At 30.9% G+C, this 26556-nt stretch overlaps 1 protein-coding gene across 41 annotated transcripts in view; it reads left to right on the top strand.

Moving 5' to 3' along the window:
• LOC139517775 (muscleblind-like protein 1) overlaps window positions 1-26556 on the top strand; it is a 195620-nt gene that overhangs the window by 147798 nt on the left and 21266 nt on the right. For 23 of the 41 annotated variants that reach the window (XR_011663201.1, XR_011663202.1, XR_011663200.1 and 20 more), the window contains 4 exons: window positions 18863-19018; window positions 20223-20288; window positions 22000-22200; window positions 24238-24480. Coding sequence is in view for 37 of the 41 variants with exons in the window: in XM_071309165.1 (XP_071165266.1) it covers window positions 18863-19018; window positions 20223-20288; window positions 22000-22200; window positions 24238-24480 (666 nt within the window). In the remaining 4 variants the exon portion in view is untranslated. Of the gene's footprint in view, window positions 1-17407; window positions 17569-18862; window positions 19019-20222; window positions 20289-21999; window positions 22201-24237; window positions 24481-26556 lie in introns of those variants that run through there. The other 18 variants (XM_071309181.1, XM_071309186.1, XM_071309187.1 and 15 more) reach the window with 5 other exon arrangements.

Below are 26556 nucleotides of genomic sequence, written 5' to 3' on the forward strand. Positions count from 1 at the left end.
ATGGTTTCCCGTTTATTATAATTGGTGCTGGGTTGTTAGTGTTTAAACTCATTACTTCAGTTTTCTTATGGTTTATTTTGAGACCTATCTGTCCTGCATACTTTTCTATTCGACTGGACTTTTCCTGGATATGTTGGTGAGTGTGCGATAGCATGGCAATGTCGTCAGCAAAGTCCAAATCTTCAAGAATGGTGAAAGTTCCCCATCTTATGCCTCTTGGGATATCTGAAGTTGTTTGTCGCATCACCCAGTCAATGGCTATTATAAATAGTGTAGATGACATTACACATCCTTGTCTTACTCCAGTTTTAATTGGGAAATAAAGTTGTTCACTTCCGACTGTACATTTGAAGTTTTCATAAAAAGCCTTGATTAGATTGATCAGGTGTTGTGGGATGCCGTAAAGATGTATGATTTTCCAAAGGGTTTCCCTATGAATGCTATCAAATGCTTTTTCGAAGTCGATGAAATTGATGTAGAGTTGCCTCTGCCATTCTGTGCATTGCTCAATGATATTTCTCAGGATGAAAATCTGGTCAACGCAGCCTTTTCCTTTGCGAAATCCTGCCTGCTCCTTTCTGAGTAAACTGTCGATTGCTTCAGATATTCTTTTTATAATAATTTTGGCCATGATCTTGCTAGGAATAGATATAAGTGTGATTCCACGCCAGTTATTGCAATCATTTAATGCACCCTTTTTAGGTATTCGGATGATAATACCTTTATCCCATTCTGTTGGTACTATAAGTTCTTTCCAGATCTTATGGAAAATTGGTTGGAGGGTATTGGCTGCTAAGATGGGATCAGTTTTAAATAGTTCTGCATTCAGATTATCTGAACCAGGAGCTTTTCCATTCTTTAGAGTTTTGATTACTGCTACAATTTCAGATATGGTGGGTGGTTCAATACTTATTTCCAGTTCAAAGCTAGGCTCTGGGATAGTAGGTAGTGCTTCTGGAGATGGTCTGTTCAAAATTTCACTGAAGTGTTCTGCCCATCTTTTTTCTTGTTCCTTTTCTGATGTTAGTAAATTTCCCTGTTTGTCTTTCACTGGGATGTTAGGTGAAGACTTGGATTTTCCACAGATAATTTTGGTAATTTTGTAGAGGTTGCCTTGCTCTCTTTTGTTAGCCGCTTCTTCTGCTTGGTCTGCTAAATTATCCATAAATTTCCTCTTATCAGCTCTAACCAGGGTTTTGACATTACGATGTATGTCACTATATTCTTGTTGGTATTTGTCTTTCAATCTTGGTGATTTGGTATCATTGACTTTCTTTTTTGCCTGCCTTCTGATGTTAATCTTGTTCCATGTTTCCGGTGTGATCCAATCTTTCTTCTTTGTCTTTTGCTTATAGCCTATACATTCTTCGCTACATTTAGTGTATATATCTGATATCTCATTCCACTTCTCATCTAATGTTTCATTTTCATCTCTTACTGAGTTTTCCAATACCTGGTATCTGTTTTGTAACTTTATGGCAAAATCTTTTTTAACCTTGATATCCTCCAGTTTATCAATATCAAAACGCTTCCTTGATGGAACTTTCTTTCCAGTTGCCCTGAGTTTCAGTTGGATGAGAGCTGTTATCAGTTGGTGGTCAGATCCTACATCTGCTCCTCTCTTAACTTTCACATCTAATAATGATCTTCTCCATGTGCTATTTATCATTAGATGATCAATCTGGTTTTTATCCCTGAGGTTTGGGGAATACCATGTTAGTTTGTGGATGTCTTTGTGTGGAAAAATGGAACCTCCTACTACTAAATTGTTTGTTGAGCAGAAATCGACAAGTCGTTCTCCATTTTCATTTATCTTACCACAACCATGCATTCCCATAACTCTTTCGTAGCCAGTGTTGTCAAAACCCACTTTTGCATTCATGTCTCCCATGATGATCTTTATGTCATGGTTTGGTGTTTTATCAATTTCATGTTGTAATTGTTCGTAAAATACATCTTTGTTCTCATCGTCAGCTTCATTCGTAGGAGCATAACATTGAAATAAAGTGATGTTAATCTGTTTTCCTTTGAATCTTGCCATAATAATTCGACTGCTTATAGGTTTCCATTCTAAAAGTGTTCTTTCTATACCCTTTTTAATGATTATTGCCACTCCTTCATGATGTTGGTTATCATCTCGCCCAGAGTATATTACAGTAGATCCTGAAGTTGTTGTCATCCTGCCAGATCCTGTCAATCTACTCTCACTAACGCCTAAGATATGTAATTTGTACCGCTGCATTTCTGAGGTTATTTGAGCCAATTTTCCTGCTGCATACATTGTTCTGACGTTCCAAAAACCAATTCTGGTTTTAGTTTTTGCCATGTTAAGGGTCTCCGTTATCCTGTTTGTAGTTTCCTTTCGGCTTTCACTACCTACATTCATCCTTGCTCCACTGTTGGTGCGTTGGAGACTCTCTTCCACAGCTGTAGTTTTATTCTTCGTTGCTGTTTCTGTAACATGATTTTTTTTACTTGTTAGGGTCGTTAACCCTAAGCAAAACCTTCTACGTGAAGGGTCGGGTTATTCTGTAGGGGTTTTCCATCCCTTAGACGACTGCATGAGCTTACGAGTTCCATCTACCCGGATTTTCTTTCTGGATTTACTTCCATAGCCTTTGACTTTCCAAAGTCACCCACAAGGCAGTGGGGCTAATATCCCATAGCTGGGGCAAGGTTGATGAGAGCCAGGGCGTATCCACTCGCCGGTGGGCCTGCACTCTGCATCTCTAGGGCCCTTGCTGCTCCGAGATCCCTTGCAAATTAGCCTGGAATACTGGACCCCAGTATCCGTGTATTACCCCGAGGAGGCATTGCAAGAGTCTTGGTAGCATAGAGGCTTTGTACTGGCAGGGCAAGGTTTACGCACTAGACTCTCCCTTTCACCTACAAGTAGGCTAGCCAGCAGCAGCGGTATATCTAATGGTCGATACCCGCCACATTAGACGCATTTAAAAGTAAAGTAGAGTATATATCATAATGTTCAGATAGCTTAAAAAAAACGGGTTTAACCCGCCATTTTCTTCGTAATATGTCTGTACCAATTGTCAGGAATATGACAGTTGTTTTATGCTCTTTCCATTTTTGTTGAACAGCTAAATGTCTACTTTTTTTTTTAGACATTTAAGTTAATTCAAGTAAAACTGTTTCAATATAAGTCTGATTAAAAATATTCACATTTAATCCATATCAAGTGCAATGTTATTTTATAGTTTTATTTTGTTATGGAATTTCCTGTGTTTTAATTGTATTTTATTGACAAAACAAGTTTCCTTGCTATTGTGTTTTGAATCCTATTAATAATGTAAGATCTATCTTTCAATATTGGCTTAACTGATCATTGAGAAGTTGAACTGAGCTGAACTTTGCTTCCTAGAACAAAAAAGTGAAATCCTTTATAATTAGGGGGAATGTGATATAGCAATTCTTATTGCATTACATTAACATGGGCCTACGGACCAAATCAATATTTACACAATCAGGCCCATTGACATAAATGCTTATTTTTGTGACAAGTTTATTAAGTGGTTATCCTTGTTAAATGAATGTATAGGGCTGATAGAATGTTATTTCCAGGCTGATAACATGAAGTGTAAACGATTAATCAAACACAAAATAAGTTCCTGATAGATCGGTGCATTGATTACAAAATAATGCATTTTAATTCAGTCATGTGCAACTGTAAATTGGAAAGTAAAACCATAAAATGCAGGCTATTAAAATTATTGAAAAGTGTTAGACGTTTTAATTGCAAGTTCAGCCTTGAAAAAATAAATTAAATAAAAGATTGAATTATTAATATGTTTTCTAATAGAACTAAATTATTTCATTTTCACAGCAGTATTTCACTATCCAAACAGGGAAGATAACTCATTAATCACTTTTGTATGCAACTGAATCAAAATGATATTTTTCATTAAAAATAATGAGTTACACATGGAAATTGTAATCAGTGCTTCAGATTAAAAAAAAGCCTTCATTTCTCTAAAACAAAATTGCTTTGATGTTAATTTGATAGAATTTAGTAATCATAGTCCATTTCAGATATGATACAGACGTTTCTAAGTCCTCAACCATATGTTACGTTTATTAAAAAAAGATTTCCATGTAAGGCAATGTAATCCTGTTCAAGATGGTGCCTCTCTTTGCATTCATGAGGGTTTACTGTATACCAAGAACAGAATAAGAATATTTGTGCAAATAGAAAACTAATTATATTGCATACCAGGTTTTTTTTTAAGAAGTTTGAATAAAAGCTGTTGTACATGTTTGATATACATCAATAAATGTGCAGGGAAGTGTAATGGCTGTATTAATAGGCACAATACACTTATTTCGTTCTTGAAAGTATTATATTTTCAAATTTTGGTTCACTTTTGTTAAAGTTCGATAGAAGTTTTGTAAGTGTTCTTTTAGGTTGGGACATGACCTTGATCTTTTAGCTTTGCTTTTATTTGGTCAGAAATCTGAAAGACAAATGAATTACGAAAGAAACAATTTCTTTAGACTAAAAATAATGAAAAGGTACCTGTTGGCATGGTGATATTAAGCCTTATTTTATCACATTTCCAGAAAGTTAATTTTAGCAAGAATAAATCAATTTTATTTATTTATCCTTTTTTCTTTGTCTGTCTTAAGTCTAATCCATTTTAGATTTTCAGTAAGTATCAGTTTTTGAAGAATTTTACCCACAGAAATGTTTCAGGCATCAAAAGAGACAATGTTCCTGGTAATTTATACTGATTACACTTCCTGAAGCCTTTATTTTTTGTCCAATCTGTTAATGCACGCCATTACATAATAAGCTACAAGTTGAGAATTTTAAAAGCTTTTCCTCCTGTTGGATCAATTCTTTTAAAAAAAAAATTATTTTTTATACATTAGAATTGCTTTTCCAGGAATAAATCATGTTTAAGAAAAAAGAAAGAAAAACACTGCATATATGTTGTGATACATTGAATCAGTTCTCTGATATAAGGTGATGTGCAATCTTAAAACTGGATAGAAGGATCTATTCAGGTTAGGACCAAAGTTGGGTCACTCCATCAGTCCTATATTTCATGCTCCATAATGACTATGTTTTAATGTAGGTCTGAGTTCAGAGGGATATACAATTCTGTTTCAGTTATGGTGGCCTTTCAAATGGGCATATCACGCTCTTTTCAAAATGAATTCACCTAATTTACACACACAAAATAAATATGCCCTGGTTTCACAAACAACCATGTATGTTGGGTAAAAAAACAATATTCTGCATCTATCTTGACTCTGTCAGTGTAAATGTACAACATATCAAAATTGAATCAGAGGATTTGGCAAATATACCTTAACATTCCTAATTTTATGGTGGCATAAGCTTCAACTTGTTTAAAATAAAAAAAAATCTTGTTTATAGAGCTCAAAATTAAGGGATATCTTAATGTGACTTTTAAGAGCCTGTCAAGCATAGGACCCCCAGTAGTTGATATTTCAATTAATATTCCTCATTATTATTCAAAATATTTTATCTCCATTGAAGCCAACTGCAGTATTTTACAATAAACAGTAATCTTTTCTCCATTAGTTTAAGCAAATTAATGGAATTTTGAGATTTAAGATTTTTGGTTTCAGTTTTTGTTTTACAATAAAAAGTAAAAATCCAGATATTAAACAGTATGACTCAAGGCATTTATGTTATTTGTCTGAAGTTATGTAATTCAATGCTATGGCATCCAACCAAAATGTTCAGCAACAGAACACTTCCTTTTTTTTTCTTTCTCTGAAACTTGTGTTATTAATGCCATTCATAGATTTATCAGTTCTGACATAACATTTGTAGTCTGAGTCACTTGAAAGCTTGTTATCATATTCATTTACACATATAAAAAAACAAAGGAATGCCACATTCCAAGATGGAGGTTACCTGGGAGTATGATTTCAACAATAAATGTCTCATCCATGGGGCTCAAAACAAAACTATTTGAAAATCAAAAACTTAATGACATTGAACTGAAACTTGTAGAAGAGCTGAATTTCTGATAAGCCATTTTTCTGAAGTTTTATTAAGTAAAGGAACTGTCATTGCATATCAAAACAATACAGTAGCATGGCTTCTGTTCAATAATTCAGTATACACCATCGATTGCATTAAAGCGCAAATTGGTTACTGGAAGTTTAGATTCCTGAGAAACTGAGGCATTGCAGGTCCCTCTTCTTTCTATTTCATTTAATTTTAATTTATTTTTTCAAAAACAAATTGCCCAAAAAAAAAAAATCAAAAAAAAAATAGCTTTCATGCAGTGCCAACTTATTTACATGTTATTCATATCAAATAAAAAACTCAAACATTGGATGATTATATTTACTGTTCAATAAGAAGCTTTTCTCTTGATTTTAATATATTCCTTTACAATTGCAATGAAATTTAATGTAAATGTTGACTTTTTCAAATTTCAAATTATTTGAAAATATGATTGATAATATTAAACAGACTGTATGATATATGTAAATTTGTGTAAATTTTATGTAAATAATGTAATTATGATAAATTTACAGACTGGTGTTACCAACAGCCTACATGCTTTTTTAATGCATTTCTATATAAGAATTTTATAAATGCCATTTTTACACATGAGGGATTTCTATTTAAACTCTGGTGTTGCCCATTTGTTTATTATGCAATTGCATAAATTGTCTCAAAGTTGCTGGTTTCTTTTTCACCTTTGGAAATAGCTGGTAGAAAATATAATTTTCAGAAGTACACAGAATGAACCTATCTTTCTGAGTTTCTCCTGTCAAAACATCATCTCTAGAAAATAGCCATATGGATTAAACAAACAAATTTTAGCCAGAGAATTTAAAAGTATGACTTTCATGCCCAATATAACCACTGATGCAGATCCTTCTTTATTTCTTTTTCTTTTTTACCTAAGGTTTCGACATGTCAAGAAGACTTAGCTAGTCAATTCAGAAATGCGACAGTCTTTGTCTTATGTTATAGATTTAATTAACAATATAAATGATATCTTTGTAACAGATTTCCCTATTTCATGTTGTTACAGACTTTTTTTTCCTTCTCAAGGTGACAGTAATTGGGTCAAGCAGTATATGATAATTACTAAGAAAAACAAGATGATAAATAACTGTCTTCCCCATTCTCTTACCATTATATTGTTATGCAAGTCGCACATGTTTTTAATTTCCACAATGTTATATCTGTGTAACATGCCTTGTTGTATCCAATAAAAAATAGATCCATCCTGTCAGAATGGGGGTACTTGAGTCAATGCTGTATGTTAAAATGGGGATATAATGCACCACAGAGAAACAAATCATTTCATGAAAGACCTCATTAAAGATAAGGGACAATCACAAACTTCTAGAAAAACAGGCAAAGTACCATGACCTTAATATTTATTAAAATTCAATCATGTTTTTCCTGCAAGTTTAAATGATTGTTTTTTTCATAAGCATAGTTAATCTTTTAATGTAAAAATGTACATTTATTTGTTTCTGATTTGAAAAAGCCTATAATGAATTGTTTACCTTGACTCACTTCAGGAACTTATTAATCTAGACTGAGAAACCAGACAACAATCTGCTATAATTGGAACTTTAATTCTATCCATAGAAAATTGAATTATTCAAAGTAATAAATGATAAACAGCAATTTCAGGGCTTTTGATATTGGTGTTAAACATTTTTAGGTTTTCGATTAATACAGAGGTTGAACATCTTTTTCTGGTCAGAATATTTGGTGTCACTTATTTGGCTTTAACTATTTCACCTTTAATAATTCAATAAACTGCTTTAATTATAACCACATAATAACGTAAAATCAGTACTATTATGTATGCTTTCTTGGTCATGTTCTCTAAATGACTTTATGATATTGCTGTTGGGGTCTAATAAATTGGGAGAGGTAAATGGTTTGGGTTTTGCTCATTGTTGAAGGCCAAACAGTGACCTATAGTTGCATGCATACATGTCCTTTTGTCCCTGGTTGATAGTTGTGTCATTGCCAATGATCATTCCACATCTAATTAGGATCGTTTTACTGGATGACAACATCTTTGATGTAAAATGTAATGAACATCCTTTCATTCTTGCTAAAGATACTATATCCTTTTGTAATTACTGGAATATCTAAAGATACTATATCCTTTTGTAATTACTGGAATAATATCAATAGTATAAATACTTCTCCATTAGAACTAATTTATTTAATGGATACTGTACTGAGAATCAGGACAGCCGTACTGTTTCACCGATCAGGTCATTAAAAGTTAATAAGACCAGAAAAAAACTTAGTATAATTCTTGTAATTACCTAAAGTCCCAAAAGGTCATTGTTTCTAAATTTCTATTACTTGATTTATAGAATCTAGGATAATATAATGCCGTGGTCTGGCCGATATAAAAAAATTGAGTACATTAATTACACTTCCAGGACTCAGAATTGAAGCAATCAAATTACTAGTACTGCATGGACACTCCATTTTCCTGTTAACGTGTTAAGTGTACCATAGAATCTAGGTGTAAACCTTATATTAATAAAACAATACACATCACAAATAACCTGTGTGCTAAGTTTAAGTTGATGTGACCTCAACCTTTAACAAAGACGTTAACCTACTGAGGAACAGACTAACAAACAGATACAGAGGCGGATTTAGGGGGGGCAGGGGGCCCGGCCCCCCCTTTTGGGATAAAAATTGGTTGCTTATATAGGGAATCATTGAAGCGTGACTGGAGCGGGCCCCCTCTTAGGTCAGTCAGTGGGCCCCCATTTATGAAAATTTCTGGATCCGCCACTGAGATAGACAAATGGACATGCAGACCAAAGATATAATGCCCCGTTATATTATAAAGTGGAAAAAACATATACATTGTAAATGAAAAATATCTGACTGCAAACCAAGCGGTCATTCACAGGATAGTATAAGTGCCATCACCTGTCAGAGGTCATATGAGGTGATTTGTATTCCTGCATTATATAGTATGATTTATGACTGGGGCATTGTCTGCTATGGTAATTACTAAGTCCCTAGCCATCATTATAACTATGATATATAGTATATGATGGTAGATGTACTGACGCACAAGAATCCAGTATAATACTTTTTTTTTCAAAAGTGCTCTAGACCAAACTTCCTGTAAGTATAGCAGCTTAAAAAATCAACACCCTCACATTATGGGTTAAATCTCTGGCCAACTATTCATACACAGAACTTAACACTTGTCCAACACTTGTCTGACCTAAGGTTTGTCCCTAAAGTAAGACAGTAAGATTATGTAATTAAAACAACTTTACAAATTAATGTGTAAACAAACATAGCAGACACCTGTAAATGTTATAAATTAACATAATGGAGTTATAGTGTAAGCTAATGTAGGCTCCTGTTGTTTACATTGTTAAAATAAACAGCCATGTGTTTCATCTGCAGAACAGGTGTCAAAAGTTACACAATTAACTTAAATCTAATATTAACTGATGCTTATCCATCTGAAGCACTTCTACAGGAGTCACTTTTGGAGAAATTGAAAGATAGGTTGTTATAATCCGTGCTTAATCAGACACTTAAATGTAAATACAATCCTATCAACCTACTATTGGCTCTTCTATCCTATCTTATTCTTTTTTCCTCTTTAAGTGTCTGTGCTGCTACTCCCTTACTTAGTATGCCTCTCATCTAATTCTACCCCACCCCCTTTCCTTCCCCTAGATTTTAGCCACCCCCTTTCCTTCACCTAGATTTTAGCAAATATCACTATTAATATGTTATTATATATATGCATTATTGTATTAACAAATGTATAAAATGATGATAACAATTAGTTTGCTAAATCAGCAGAATTACAGGAACATCTGCAATCTACTTTTACAACAATCTATTTATTATCCCTGGCATTGAATAGAAAAGTCTCTGTCAAAGTTGATGATTTTATCTGTTTCAGAACAGAAGCCTCCCCCCACCTCCCCTCATGTTCAATTTAAAGCTTTGAAAAAGAGCGGTAACTGATCCTTAATTTTCTTGTTTTCAAAAGAGTGTAAATTTATTTATTTTTTAAAAATAAATTTCATTAGTGTTTTACAACAAGTTAAGTTTATAACAATATGTTATTAACTGTTTGGGAACTAATAGCTTAGTTAATATTATCCTACTATAACCTTGAAACTATTTTGACAGACATTTATGGTAATACAAGATCAATTTCATTGCCGCTCTATAAGTTATGTTTTAATAATTACAAATTCAAAGTCCTTTATTTTGAAGTTTTTTTTTTCTCAAATCACACATGTGATTTACTGCATGCTGTCACAATCTATTTTTTTGCATGACAAACTATCAAAATGACAACATATTGTCTAAATGTCACTGACTAACACAACAGCTTGAGAACTTTTTTCTTAGTTTACCACCGGTAAGTATATGTTCTCAGAAGATGGATCTCCTTTATTATTGCACCATTTGTAAGACTGTCCACTTTTGTTTCCTGTTTAGTGTGTAATTTTCACACTGATTGAGATTTATTGGTCACATTTATCTAGTTTATCATCTGGTGTAATCAATCAATATCTTATGTTCAAATTTTGCTCTTTCCCACAATATATCTCTTGGACAGTCTAAAACTGAGTGTCAGGTATCTGCAGAATTTGTAAATTTAAAGGATCTCATTTTAATATTGCTTAAAAATTAATAATATAATTCTTAAACCAAAAAAGAATTTTTTTAAAGTATTTATGAATTTGAAACTGCACAGTGAAAGATTCCTTTGAGAGATGAATGTTATCATTTTAATTTTTTACATGTTGAGTGGATTTGGCTGAGGGGAGGGGTGTGTAATCGAACCCTCTGTCTCAAGGTGTGAAATTATTTATCTTTAATTTTGATTCATTCATGATGGAGAATAACTCTGATATTGATTACCTATCCAGGGAATGGCTACTTATTGCTGTGGTCATCACTATAAGTCACTGATTGTTATAAAATTTGATATAAACATGGAATTCATTAAAAATTTCAAGCACAAGAAATTATGCTTATTCCATAATTAAAAATAATTCCAAGTTCAAATACTAGCCTGTTATCTACTATTTATTTGCTCGTTGATAATTCATTTAAGGCCACAGACTACAATTAATTTCTCTGTCAGTTCTTTTTAACGTTTTGCATCATTAAAAAAATTGCACCATGCACTTTTGTCAAATTTTTTGTGTGTGTAATGTATAGTCCTAGTCCAAATATATATCTAAAATTCAGAAATATTGAAGCAATCACTTTTACAAATTTAGCCAATACACATCCATACCCCTCCCCTATTGACAAGTCAAGAGATGTTCCGAAAACTGTAAATATTACCTTTTTGCACTTGGCCTAATCACTCATTCCATATCAAAATCAGTTTAAATACAACATCCAAAAATTTATTTCACCTCTCTTCTTTCATTTCAACCCAAAAAAATCTAAGAAATGAGTGAGGAAGGGAAAGAAAAAAAATTAAGGAAAAATACACCCTAATTAAAAGGAACTATATTCGTGGACAAGGAAAAGCGGGGTCATTAATTGTGGTCTTGGGCCTCATGCATCACGGTCATCGTCTTTTTTAATTTCATGGACGCATGAATTCAAAATTTTGCTTTTAATTTTTTCATAAATTAATAGTAGAATGTATCTGACTTCATTTAAATATAATATGCATGAATTTTAATGCAAATAAATAAATAATATGGAACAGACCATCAAGGAGTTTTTGACATTGTATAAGAGAGCAGAGGTCAATTTTCATAGAATCTACCAACCTTGGGTAGTTTGCCAACATGACTACATGTACTTCAACTAACACGGATATTGAATAGTCAAACAAGATTTAATTTATTTGGGAAAACTTTTCAATGGGAGGTTTTAATGTTTTTGACGTTTATTATACATGGTAATATCATTTTAATTGGCCTTGCGGTTTTTTGATGAATCATATTGCATACAGAAAGTGCATTTTATCTAGTACAATTCATTTAACATAATAACATCAGAGAAAACAAATGACTGTGTATCTTTTTAGTAAGATAAATAATTAAATCTTTGTCAGTGACAAGTAATTCATCTTCCCTTGTTCTTAGGCCAAATGCCAAAGTGAAGAAAAACAGAAGAAAAATCATGTGAGAAAGAAAATCCGAAGGATAAACTTTTGTACTAGTCATATGTACAGGTTACTTGCTAGCCATGTGTACAGGTTATTTGTTAAGCATATGTACAGGTTATTTGCTAGCCATGTGTACAGGTTATTTGCTAGCAATGTGTACAGGTTGTTTGCAATTTTTCATACTTCATATTGATTCATGTATAGTCCAGTTGAAAGCTAAACAAATGGTCAGTACGCTCTCTGTTCTTTCAGAATTTAGAAAAGTAATGGAATTTGTTAGTGATTTGAAAGTTACCTAAGATTTTTTCAAAAGATAGAAATAATATCCTATCTTTAATGACTTCAGTCAAGTAATAAAAGATTTGATGATAATAAAATGCGAATCTGATGTACAGTAGTTGTCGTTTGTTTATGTAATATATACGTGTTTCTCGTTTCTCGTTTTGTTTATATAGATTAGACCGTTGGTTTTCCCGTTTGAATGGTTTTACACTAGTAATTTTGGGGCCCTTTATAGCTTGTTGTTCGGTGTGAGCTAAGGCTCCGTGTTGAAGGCCGTACTTTAACCTATAATGGTTTACTTTTTAAATTGTTATTTGTATGGAGAGTTGTCTCATTGGCACTCACACCACATCTTCCTATATCTATTGTAACAATGTCTAACACAATGTGTATGGTGATATTGAGTCACACTGGTGACTATTATGTAATACATTTTATTCCTCCACTAATGGATGTACCAGATATTAAGTTATAAAACAAATCTTTTCTTCATTTCATTTCATTTCATTTCACTGCTAAAATATTCTTACTGGAGAATCAAGTTTCAACAGTAAATGAAACATAAAAAATAATTCAGCTATCTGTACAAAACATCTTTAAAATTGATAAGTGAAAGTAATTTTAGGCAGTATATAAAAAAACAGTTTGGCTTTTTGAAATTTGTTGAGGCATTAAAGTGTGTTCATTTTTTTCTACCTGGCATGACACCAGATAAGATGCCATATCAATGATTTGTTTCTTTTTTAAAACTACTTGATAACATTGAAAAGTAAGTTTGAAAAGATGAAAACTTGGTACAAAGAGTTTTGGTATTGGGTCTGCTATGCACTAGATATTTTTTTATCCAAAGGTAATGTCCAAAGGGAGTTAAATCAAACTGACCAGAAATCTCCTTTTAAATTAAACAATATCAAAAAATTAACAACTTCTCATTCCAAATCATGTTGTGTAATTGAGATCATTTTTTAGAAACTGCATCCACATTAATTCCTCCACTTTATATTTAAGATTTAACAGGTAATTTGGAAAAAAATGAAATGGTCCCAACTTTTGTTTTACCAAAAGAGGCTAAGATTGTGTACTGTTGTCAAGGTAATTAAATTGTGCCAAGGAAAATCTATTGTTTTTCTACCTTTCAGAGCAGGAATAAAATTATAATAAGTTATCTTGTTTACTTGTTATGAATAATTGATGCAGAATAATGAGGCATACCAATACATAGCTCTCTCTCTAATGTAGATTTGACAGTGTGTTGTCATTTAAGTTATGTAACCATCATATGTTTTTTTGCTTTGACAAATTAATGTTGTTTACTATCCATTTTAATTTTGTAGACTATTTTTTAAAGTGTCATGCATTTACATGATTTATAATAAACAAACAAAAACTGTTATAATCTTGGATCTCTGGAGAATTATCCATAATGCATTAGACGCTTTTAGATGCTTGAAGTCAATCTATGTGTTGGGAAAGTTTTTTTTTATTTAAGTTGAGGTAGATGATGAGACTAAAAATTGAAATATTAAAGATGGAAACCATGAAATGTGTGAATCCTGTTTTAAAAGATGTTACTAAAAAATTAATAAGTCTCCTTCTTGTTTCAAAACCAGTATTTCTATGTGTTTTGTCCCTAATTCAATACCATTTATGCAATTTCTAAAGTACAAGATGTTCTAATAAAACGATTTTATTTTGGATGATAAAAAAGTGATGTGAAGTTTTATTTTAACCACTAAAGTTTACAATCAAACATTAATGGTTGAATGACGATTCTGAAAACCCAGTCGTATGGACAAGAAGATAATGTACTCCAAAACTAATGACATTTTTCAATCCATTTAATGCTTTTCTTCCATTACTATTGATCCGAGCAATGTGGCAGGATTAAGTTACGTAATTCAGGTTCGACTTGACATCCGCTTTCATTTCCTTTATGGAGGTGTAAGTCTGCCGTATTTCTGACTATATCACATTGCCAGTATTAATTCCTACACAATCTATATCGATTACCAAATAAATATCTGTCATTTGTTTCAGCATTGTATGCAATTAGTCTTGTTATTTATGAAGTCAAGTTACTAAAATAGCAATCAAAGGCATGCAACATCATTTTTTCTTAGGAACAATTTTTAAGTAATTTTTTTGGGAAGAAATAAAACTTTGATTAATAAGTATCTGAGTACCAGTACAGTAAAAGGGGAATAACTCCAACTTACCAAAGAGATTGGCCTTCTGTGTGTACTCTTGTGGTAAAGCAAAAAAATAAAATTTTGATTATAAGTGAATCAGATCATATGTTATTTTAAGATTCAAACAGAAAATGAAAAGTCAATATTAGATTAGTAATAACCTTGAAACTTCTTGTGAAAAGAGATTGCTAACAAGAATTTTACTTATTTTGAAAGTAACAATTCAAAATATTTCATCAGCTTTGATGTGTAATTCTTTCAACAGATGTTGGAAAAACTTTGGGAATGTTATGTATTTTAAGGTTTTAGACAATATATATTTCACAATCTTGGGATTGATAAATTTTTGGAAAGAATTTGCAGAATTTGTTCATTAATACTTTCAGCTGTCAAAAGATGTAGTGAAAAAAAAATGCAAGATGTTGTCACATATTTCTAAGTTTAAAAGAGATGTTATGAATTAATTTCTATAAAGTAATGTAAAACATATATATATATATATATATATATACCTACAGAAGGTCATTGAAGGAGATGCTTCATTATACAGACTACAAAATATGTGTTGATAGAAAGTGGAAGGTCCAAATAGTCTCTTTTTATGCCCCACCTACAATAGTAGAGGGGCATTATGTTTTCTGGTCTGTGGCTCCGTTTGTTCGTTCGTTCGTTCGTTCGTCCGTCCGACCGTTCGTTCGTTCGTTCGTCCCGCTTCAGGTTAAAGTTTTTGGTCAAGGTAGTTTTTGATGAAATTGAAGTCCAATCAACTTGAAACTTAGTACACATGTTCCCTATAGTATAATCTTTCTAATTTTAATGCCAAATTAGATATTTACCCAATTTCAAAGTCCATAAAACATGGAAAATGATAGTGCGAATGGGGCATCCGTGTACTTTGGACACATTCTTGTTTTTCAAAGAGAAGGATTAATTTTGTGAAATGATATTTTAATGATAAAAAAAGGTTTGCAAATGATGAACAAATTGTAATGAAATTTGTTCTATATATATAGCCTTTAATTGTTATGTAACACTTAAATTGTCCATCTAACTTGATGTTATCTTATCTTTAGGTTTGTTGACCAGTAATTATCTTTTGGACATTTTTCCCCAATTGCTGCTACCTTGGACTTCTGAATTTTATTGGATCTGTTGACTTTTTTTATAAACGATGTAAAATAAGGGTTATCAGAAGAAAATAAGTCTCTAGAAAAGTTGTAATTTTAATGTCCTGGAATTCGATCATATGTAATTTGTGCTGCAGTTGGTAGACGAGATAATCTGATTGATCTGGAGTTTATCTGTTGTAATGGAGGTTGGTAATACTTGTGAAATCGATTTCATCTCAACTTGATTGCTATTTGTAATTCTGTTTTGTTGTTTGACTGCAGACATGCATTAAGCCAATGTTCTGTACGATGCATTGATTTGGTAACTTGTTGCGTTGGAAAAATCTAATAGATGGGAGTCGCATGTAATGTCAATTTGATTAGGAAGCTGTAACAGACTTATTCCTGGCACTGTTATATAAATCTTACGATCACATTATGATTGGGACTCAATTTACAAATGTAATGAAAAGAAAATAACATATTATTTACATATAGTCTAGACAGATCAGGATACAACCTAATGCAATCCTTCTTAGGCAGGCACATAAATAAGTGCAGGGCTGTAGTGTTAGTTTTAAATTTTGTCAAATAAGCGCATTTCTTGCTATATCGGTTGACAAATTATAATTCAATTGTTTTTGAAATACATATTCTATGGTTTCTTGAACTTTTCATTTATTTTGGTTTTTGAAAACATATTATATAGTTTATTAAAAAAAAGTTCAAGGGTAAAGCTTGTTAGTATTCCAGATAAAACTAAAGTAATTTATGTTGCGACCAAAATACATTTAATGTTAACTTACATTAGTTAAGGGAATTTTTTAGAAAATAAACCATCAGTAAAAATAGTGGCTCCAACATGTTCAAATCTGACCTGTGTCACCTTGCGTCTTAAAACATCTTGCTTAAAGTGACCTGTGACCTTCACAAAAATATTTTGAATTTGTTATGTGGATTGCTGCTCTGATTTCAGATTTGATTTATAGTGACCTGAGGTAATTTTTCAAATTGAACTTTTATTTGCTTGTCTTTCAGAAGATCATTAATCCCCTGTCCCTTTTTTAGTATCAAGGTTTGAATTTTTTAAATATTTTAGAATTATCAGCAAATAAGTTAGTATTTAATTTTCAAAGTGATGACAAAGCAGCTGTAAAGGTTGGGTTTATTTGGCCATTTTTTTAAAAAAAAAATTTGCCTCCTAATGCCATTACTATAATCTTGAAAAAATATCTTTTTAATTAAGTTTGTGGGTTAGATACTTCACAGAAAGGTCTCAATATAAAATTTGATGATCAATAATATTACAATACACAATTAAAACCCTTGGCACCTATTGAATTAACTTTTATGTGTGTTCTGTCACACTCATTAATTTATAAATTGATTAGTTTTACCCCTGATAAATACCTTGACTATAAATTTGAACAAAAACCTAGTACAAAACACTATACATTCAATCCAAGGCACTATCAGATATGTTTAATCAATCAAAATTGTGAATAATTTTTGTATTTGGACAAGATTTGTTCCTGATAATATTTATAATGAAAATGATTGTAAAGTTACGATAAACTTAAGCTGTGAATTGTAACTGGTCTTTTAATAGAGATAGGGCATTATTTGAACAAGTAAGCCTGCCAAGTTTCTTATCAATCTGTTAAACAATGACCATATTTGAGTGTTTAACACAGGTCAAGATATCATTACCCAACATCCAGCCTTAGCAATCACGGATTTTATTTTGTGGAAATTGTAGACGTGAATATTCCTGTGTGTTTTTGTTAATTGCTGGAATTAATTCATCAATGAAGTGATTGTTTGAGTATTGTTGTAAACTAAAACAGTTTTATTCTAAAAATGGAGGTAAATATGAGAGTTGTTTGTCCAAATTTGATTGTTTATTGAATGATATTCAGCCATCTTAGATTTGTCAGTTTTAGTTGAATGCTTAGTTTCTTAGGATATTTGTCTAAATAAAAATAAAGATCAGCATCATATTAATTTAAGTTTTGTAATATGAATACTAAATTAAAAATCTTTTCTTTGACTTTCTTGCTTTTCCTGTATACCTGAACTGTATTGAAGGGAATTGGACTGTTTTGCAACCATTTGAAGAAAGTTCAGTATTTAGGAAAATTATCAACTCCATTTTAAAAGTTCAACAGTCAAGTAAAATATGAATATAGTTCAAAAACTAACTCTTGTAAAGAAATGTTTGTGAATTTGGGGGGGGGGGGGGGGGGGGGAGATCAGTTACACTATTGGGTCTGTATATATTGTTATCAGGGTTTATTTATTTCTAATTGTTTTAAAATATGGATTTTGGTAGGCTGATCATTATGAGGGGAGAGACAAATTTAAAAGTTTAATAAAATGACACTGTTTTAAAAATGGACTAGATTTTCGTTATATTACGCTGTAGTTTCATAATATATGAATTATCAGTATGTTGTTGACCTATTTGATGGAGATAAATGTGTTGTCAGGATTATTGTTATCTAATGTCCAGTCTAAATACTCCACATTATTTGTGTAACTAACGGTGAAATCCTTCTTGTTTTTCCTTGAAAACTTAGTAAGAAAGGGATTTATCTGATAACAAAATCAACTCTTTTCACTTTATCTAAAACCTAAATTATTTAAGTTATTCAATTATTATTTTTTCTTTGATATGAAAAAGAGAGTTATTTAAAACAAATTATAGTTAAAATAAATTAAAAAAAAAAAAGAAAGTTCTGTTTTTTTCCTTTTTCCATATACTACAAGCATGAAAATTATAAAACTGGTCAGCAATGAAGCTTTTTATTTGTATTGAATATATCATTAGCAGACATATTAATAATACAGCACTTTTCTTGCCTCTGTTGGTTATACTAAGCATGGTGATATTGGCTCAGACTAAGGGGTATAAGTAAATAGAATAATAGCTTGCTTTATGACAGGGAGATGAAATATTTGTATTTATTATCATTTTGGGGATATTGTTTACATCTGGATTTTGTTTTTGTGCGAAATTCTTCAATTATTTATTAATTTAGAAAATATGATAAAATATTCAATTTGTTTTTTTGAATACAATATTAAAATATTCTTTGACACAAACATTTACCTTTGATTTGACATTTTACCTACAATGTATTCGTTTTTTTCTTTCTAGGGCAAATGTCAGAGGAAGGACCCTCCCTGTAAATATCTTCACCCACCACAACATTTGAGGGAACAGTTATTACAGAATGGAAGAAATAATTTAATTCTAAAAAACCTACAAATGCAAGCTGCAATGCAACCAATAATGTATAGTCCAGCTGGGATGGTAAGTTATCTCCCCTCATTTGTGCACTGCAGCAAATTCTCTGCTTTATTTTAATTGGTCAGTTTTGTATAGCTTTAGTATATTATTGAATAATTGCAATGCTAAAATCATATATAGTTTTTGCTTTGTCTTATATGTTTTATACAATTTTATTTTTAGATGGATATAAATTTAAGCAAACAAAAGATATGCTTTTGAATTTTATGCTTAGCTTTTTAGTTAAACTAATAAATGTTACTGAATTTGTTTGAAACAGATTTAGTAGGATTGTTTTTCAGTCTGATAAAAGCCAGGCTGATTTCGTGGACGCTAAATAACTTTTATAATACAGTTCATTTCGCTATAGCAATAAATACCTTTTATAGAACATTTCAAACAAAAGTTTCGCTATATTTCTATATTGACTGTAACCTAGTTATGTGTCTTTAATAGCTTATTTATAATAGTCATATTTAAACAGCATTTGCTGGAAACTATTTATTGCATTGATTAAGAACTCATATTTGAAGAGACATAATGGCTTTCTTAAAGTTTATATTCAATATTTATGTTATGCATGTGTTGGTAATCAAATTCACTTTTCCTGCTAGAATATGCAAGATTTTCATAATAGAAAAGGTTTCAAGACAGTTAGATTGATATGTTGCATCAAAAAATGATTAATTTACCTCATTCCTGGTTTATCTGATGACGCAGTGATAGTAGGACTAAAAGACTCTCTTGTTCAATATTTCTGTTTAACAATGTAGGTGATCAAAGGGAAATAATTCAGGCATAATTTGACTGACTTTTTTACGGAATCAATACATAGTTAATTTCTACATGTTAAATAATATAAAACTTATAAGAATTAGCCAGCAATGACTTTTAACAGTTGCATGATTTTGTTACCTGCATATCATTTTGTTTGTTAACTAGTACAATGCACTTATTTAAAAGATTTCTGTTTAACTGCACGAACCATACCACTATTAAAAATGGAATCCCTTGTAATAAGTATTGACACAAATATTCCAACATCAGTGTATGCACTCTTCTTTTATTGCAATATGTTCTACACATGTAAATGGTTTTAACATACAATAGCTGAATTAATATTGTACTATGCTAGATGGCGCTGGTTTACTTTTATTTTATGATTTTTGTATCTAACAAAGCCTCTGATTGGTTGACGTGTGACTAATTGGTTTGCATGTTTTATTAGGCAGCAGGCAGTAAACCTTTGGCACCTTACCACACCATACTACAGGGCCAGACTTTACCTTTTTTGGTTAGTGGTAATCTTCAACCTTATATTTTTCTTTGTGTGTCAATTTATTCCTTCAATAAAACAGACTTGGTTCATTCTGACATTGAAGCAAATTCAAAGAACTTGAAGAGTTTTTTTTTCAATATATATTTTTTTTTTAACGAGTAGTAATTTTGAATTTGAATATATCTGTATGATTTGATGATTATGTTCATTTTTGGAACAAAACTGAGTAACTTTAGATTAAAATGAATATTAAAAGGGAGATTAATCCAATGGTTTTATTTTATTAAAGGGTCAGACTAAATTAAATGATAGATAGGCCTGAGATCTCTTGCTAAAGTGGAACACTTGCTGTATAATTTTTTTCCAGGGCTGATATTATTTTCTTTGTCCCTTTATTTATAGCTGAATTCTAGCAAATGTGAAATTGGTGTGCTATTGAGCCTTTGTCAGTTATTTAGAGAACGAAACCCTCTACAGAAAAACTCTTTTGAAATTAATACATAATGGCTCGATCTGTTTGTATTTAAGGGGCAGATAACTGTTAAAAAAAAAAACGAACAGCATGATTTATGACAATACAATAACCAAGAAACACATAACAGAATACAACTAACAACAACCACTGAATTATAGGTACATCCAGAATGAGGCAGTGGTTAAATACGTTTTTCAAAGCTTAACTTTCTTTTTTTAACATGGTTTGAATCATCAGATACATACAAAGCATAATAAACATCTGGCATAAACCCAACAGAAACAACACACCAATCCAAGAGTACTTACAGTTACAGAAAGCAAGTTTAAAGCCAATTACAACTTTAACATAAATCATGTTCTTCAAGACTAAAGTATCACCCACTTTACATCCAATGGATTAAGTGTTAAGATTTCATAAAAATAATAATTTTGACTGCATTATTTATTTGCAGGATTTTTCGGAAACTTAATTTAATTGGGGCATCTTTTTCTTTTGTTCATCAATCAAAATAATCACTTCACATTGTGAATTAACAGTACTTGCATGGATTATCTTTCCTTGATTAATGTTGAGAGAACCAAGGCTGTTGAGGGATAACACACTGACTTTTGTAGACTAGTAACTGTGGTGATGGCTTTACATGTGCTTTTAACTTCCATGTTTCATAAAGGCCGCAAGCTAGATCATGCCATTGATGTTGATTCTAGTCTTAAAAAGTTTAGAAACATCTGACATTTGCTTAGCAAACAAATACAATAATCAAAATTAAAGTTTATCAGTAGAAAACTGCAGTAATATTTTTTGTAGAATAAAACCATTTTATTTACACAAGAAAAGAAAAAAATGAAAATTTCAAAGGAATTGATTTTAATTCAGTTTGAATTTGTTTTAATACATTTTTGTTTTGTTTGTAAAATTAATATTGTGTTGTTTTTTTACTTGATTCTGTATTCTATATACACAACTTTGAATTAGTAGATCTATTATCTTAAATTATTAAGCTTTTCTTATTTACATATTATATACTTGCTTTTAGATGTGCTTATACTACAGCCTTTTATGCTTTTCATATAGAAATATGTATAGATTAATACAAAGATAATTATTTGCTTTTTATATATACCTTTAAACCGTGATGTGCATTCACAGTATTTGAAGAATCATCATAAATTTCTTATTGAAGTTTACATTGGGATGCTTTGAGTATTTTCAGAAATACTGATTTTTGTTATTGAATTATACTTTTAGCCACCACAGTATGTAGGGCAGCCGATGGCACAGCCACAGTCAGCCATGCAGTTCAATCCTTATTCAGTCGGAGTATGTGCCATCCCAACCAGTATGGCATCTGACGGAAATTTAATATCTCAACAGTTACAAAACGTCATTCCAACCCCTATTACAACGTTAGCATCACAACAGAAGTTACAACGGGCGGATCGGCTTGAGGTATACAAATGTGGAAATCGTAATATTAATGTATCCGTAGAGTTTTATGTATGCATAGTAAACTATATGTAGGCAAGAAATATTGCATGGTTTTCATATACAATGTACTTTCTGTGTTATAAAAATAAAAGAAGGTGACCCAACATAAAAAAGAACAAAATAAAATTAATCAAGTAGGTTAAGTTTTAACTGCACAAAAGCCGATAGCTGTATGACGGGAAAAGACGTTGGCAATTGTGTGTATAGTCGTTTGGCATTTTACACAGAAGCTTATACTATTCAAAAGACATCAACACCTTTGCACATAATGCTTCCTTTGGACATAGTCTGAATTGATTATTCCAAAACCACAGTTTTTACTTTCCTTACACACAATTCACACATATAGAAAAATATTTATGCCTGTTTTGGGGCAAACTGATTGATAAAAAAAATCAATCTACAAAATATATTGAAAATATTAAATATAACAAACACTGCCTTGTTTACTTATAAATAGAAAAGCTAGCCCTAAATGGTTAAGGTTATAGTTCAATGAGGCTATAAGGAGGTTATTTTATGCAATTGTGGTGTTTTTTAATTTTTCATTTTTGAAAAATACAAACGTTTTTGTACTTTGAAAATTGAAAACTCAAAGAAAATTGAAAACTTCACTATATTTTTTTAAACTTGAACATTCATAAAATATCCTTTTTGTTAACCTCATAGATGCTTATAAGAAGTATGTAGGGCCTGTTTGATTTGGTTGCTAAACTATAACATTTACTTAGCTTGTTCTTGTAAAGTATACAGTGGTCTATTGCATCATTTTGTTATGAAATATTTTATTTGCACTCAAACCAGTTTTGGCTTAACTCCTTGTCTTATATTGGTCTGAATTTACTCCTTGAAATAAAAATCTTTAGATGTATTTATTTCTATCTAAATAATTAATAAGTAAATGTATAAATATTTTTATATTCTTGCAGGTATTGTGTAATTCTGTAAAGAACAGCTAACAGCAAATTTACCTCATTTCTATTTTTCATTTGTTATCATTATTTTTTATTTAAACAAATGGAAAATATAAGCACTTTGAAGCACTATTTTTCACCACAAATTTTAGGAATATATTTTTTTTCTGGAACGAAACAACAATTTATGAATAAAAAAACTCAAGGTGCTTCAAAATGTTACTTTTCCAATCACAAATAAGTTATTATTTTTAAGATAAATTATTCTATTTTTTAATCACATGACACATCAAAATGTACACGATTGCCAGTTGGTTCGGTTTTTTTTTAATTGAAAAAAAATCCTTAGATTTTATGAATTATAATATTCTTAAATATAAAGAAATAAAGCTATTATAGAACCTGCATCAGTATGTACATTTTGTTCTAAAGATATCTCTCCAAATATTATATAGCCTGGTATTCTTCTTCTACCTCCTTGGTATATAGTTAGTGAAAATAAAGCATCATTTTATCATTAGTATTATAACTACTTTCCTTAGATTTTTTGGTTAACTAGCTCAGGATAAAATATTTAAAATGATATATTTGATACTCACTTTATAATCAACCAACAATATTTGATATCTTCTGAATTCAGTCGATCCAAAATAAAACAGTATTAAAGCTGTCCACCAAATTTATAAAGCTTTGGTAAAGTGATGTTTGATTAATTTATTGGAAGCTTCGTAAATAGTGAAATAGGAGATACTAGCATTTCAAATTCTCTTTTGTAAATGTTATATATATATCACTAATTTAGAATTACTTATCGCTTTGTCAAATATGTTAATATAAATGACCAATAGCTAAAATATTATTTTCTTTTTTTTTTTATCAATTTTGCTCACATGTTTTGATTATTTTGAAAGCTAATTTCCTATTTCAATTTTATTTGCTTAGATATTTTAATATTTAATATTTATGCTTCATTTCAGAGTGTTATTAAATAAGTTTTAAAGATGATGAAAAATATGAATTTTTCTAAAATTGAAAAAAAAAATGATTGAAAATGAAGCGTTTTTGTTTTCCTGCTATTTTACAGGTATGTCGAGAATTTCAAAGGGGAACATGCACGCGACAACCAAATGAGTGTCGTTATGCACATCCTCCGGAAAATGTAACAGTAGACACGACTGACAACTTGGTTACAGTGTGTATGGATCACGTTAAGGGAAAGTGTACACGGGAATCGTGTAAATATTTCCATCCTCCTTCGCACCTGCAGGCTCAGATAAAAGCTGCTCAGCAACGAGCTAACACAGCTGCTGTGCAAACTCAAGCTCTGGTAGGGTTTCCTTCTATGGCACCATGAAGGCAGTGAATTATTCAAAAGAAACAAAGATAATTAATTTTATTAGAAAGCTACGATTTTGAAGAAAAAAAAGATAATTTGATAATAGTTTTTTTCATATAAAAATAAAATCATCAGAATATTTGCTAAAAGAGTGAAGCTGACAAAACCATTTAATTTGAAGAAATTATTAAATTTTTGAAGACAATAATTTTAGTTTTTGAGCAATAAAATGTCAATCACTGCCTGATGATGTCTATGCTATTCTTGTTCTTAACAGTTATCTTTCTAATCACTCTGTTTCCGTGGTTATCTGTAACCATGCTAGCATTTGATTTTTTGCTTTATTATGATATGTAGCACTTTAGCTTTTTATTATTACTACTCTGTTCATGCCAGGTTGCTCCAAACTTAATATTTTTCCATGTTTCATATTTTTCGTATAGTAATTTCTATTTAGAAAAATTTTGCACCAAAAAATTTATGAAAAGCAGATCAAGATTTAACGTTATGTATTTCTTTTCTTTATTTATATTTAAGTTTTATTAAGGGGGAAATAACTCTATTTGAAGGGTGTAATATAAAATTACATGAAACATGAAAAAGTGGTAATTTATCATGATATGTTGAAAGTTTTGTATTCTCAAAATTTCTTTAAAAAGAAAAATTTGTTTGCATAACTATTCTTTTTTTTACTTGTGTTAAACTGGCATGAACAACAAACTCTTAGCAAGCCTGTATACAGAAATTCCTTGGGTTCACTTGACCTTTGACCTATTGCTATAGAGCACTTGTGGCTACTTTCCAGATCTCCATCTACTTTACTACAGTATTCTTCTATCCAAATCTCCTTATCCTTCACAATAGATAAAGATGTTTTTATTCATTAACACATTTGATTGGTTTATTTTAGTATAATAGGTTATACCTTTAATGCAATACATTTCTTTTGATTGGTCTAAGAAAGTGGACTTATCAAAAGATGTTTAAATTCAAAATATAAACGTTGACAACCAATCAGATGAGATGAATTTACAGCCTTTTGATATTGATATCAGTAGCACCTAAGCTTTTGCCAAGCCTAAAAAAAAATGCCAGCATTTTTAGTAGAACAATATTCTTAGTAAGGTGCCACAAGTAGAATTCATTACATCATTCATGTCAGAAGGATTGCTTCAACTTTGAACTTGGAACTGTTGTCAATGACGTTAAATAATGTACTTGAATTGCGTATTTTTTTTTAAAAATGCATTAAATTGGTTAGAGATATTTCTTATGAATTACAAAAAAAAACCACCTTTGTTCCAATATACAAATTAGGTTTTATAAAGCAGTGTTATGTAATTAAAATATTTTGAAGGAAGAGACAGTTCAAAGTTCACAGTTGAAAAGTCTTCCATGTTATTGTATAGAATACAGCAGCATTTTCCATTTTAAGTGGGGGTATCCTAAGGATAAATTGATAAAGAGTTGACAAAGAACTTAGGCCTTTAGATAGTGATGACTTTGATAGCATAATAGTGGTTAAAATTATATTAATAAGTATATTGTAGTATTTATTATTGACAAGGAAAATTTTCCTACTCACAAACTTTATTGTATATTTTTGAAATGCATTTGGCATGATTTAGATTTTGGACAATTTTTTTATTGTAAATTTAAATAGCTTATTGTTGCATGTACAGAAACTTCTGGATAGAAATTGTCAAGCTTTGGAATGAATAGTAATTTCAATTTTCGTGAGTTCGTTGCTTGGACATTTGTGGAATTATTGCTTTGAGATTGCTTCAGTTTTGTGAATAGGAAACCTTGGAATTTGCTGTTGTAACTATATTGTGTTGAGATTTTTATGGGTTCAACTGTGTCGATGTAGTTTTGGCTTCTAAGTTGTCTGAAATATTATAGAATATAAAATAAGAACAGCTGAAATAAATTGAAAAGTGCAAAACATTGTAATGTTTGAAATCAAAAATAAAAACAAATTAATAGGTTTAAAGCAGGGAAATAAACTTTAGGTACCTCAGAAGTGAAAATTTAAAAACAAATAAATTCATCTAGATTTGCACTTAT

The sequence above is a fragment of the Mytilus edulis genome, chromosome 3 (assembly GCF_963676685.1).
Source record: "Mytilus edulis chromosome 3, xbMytEdul2.2, whole genome shotgun sequence".
Classification (NCBI taxonomy): domain Eukaryota; kingdom Metazoa; phylum Mollusca; class Bivalvia; order Mytilida; family Mytilidae; genus Mytilus; species Mytilus edulis.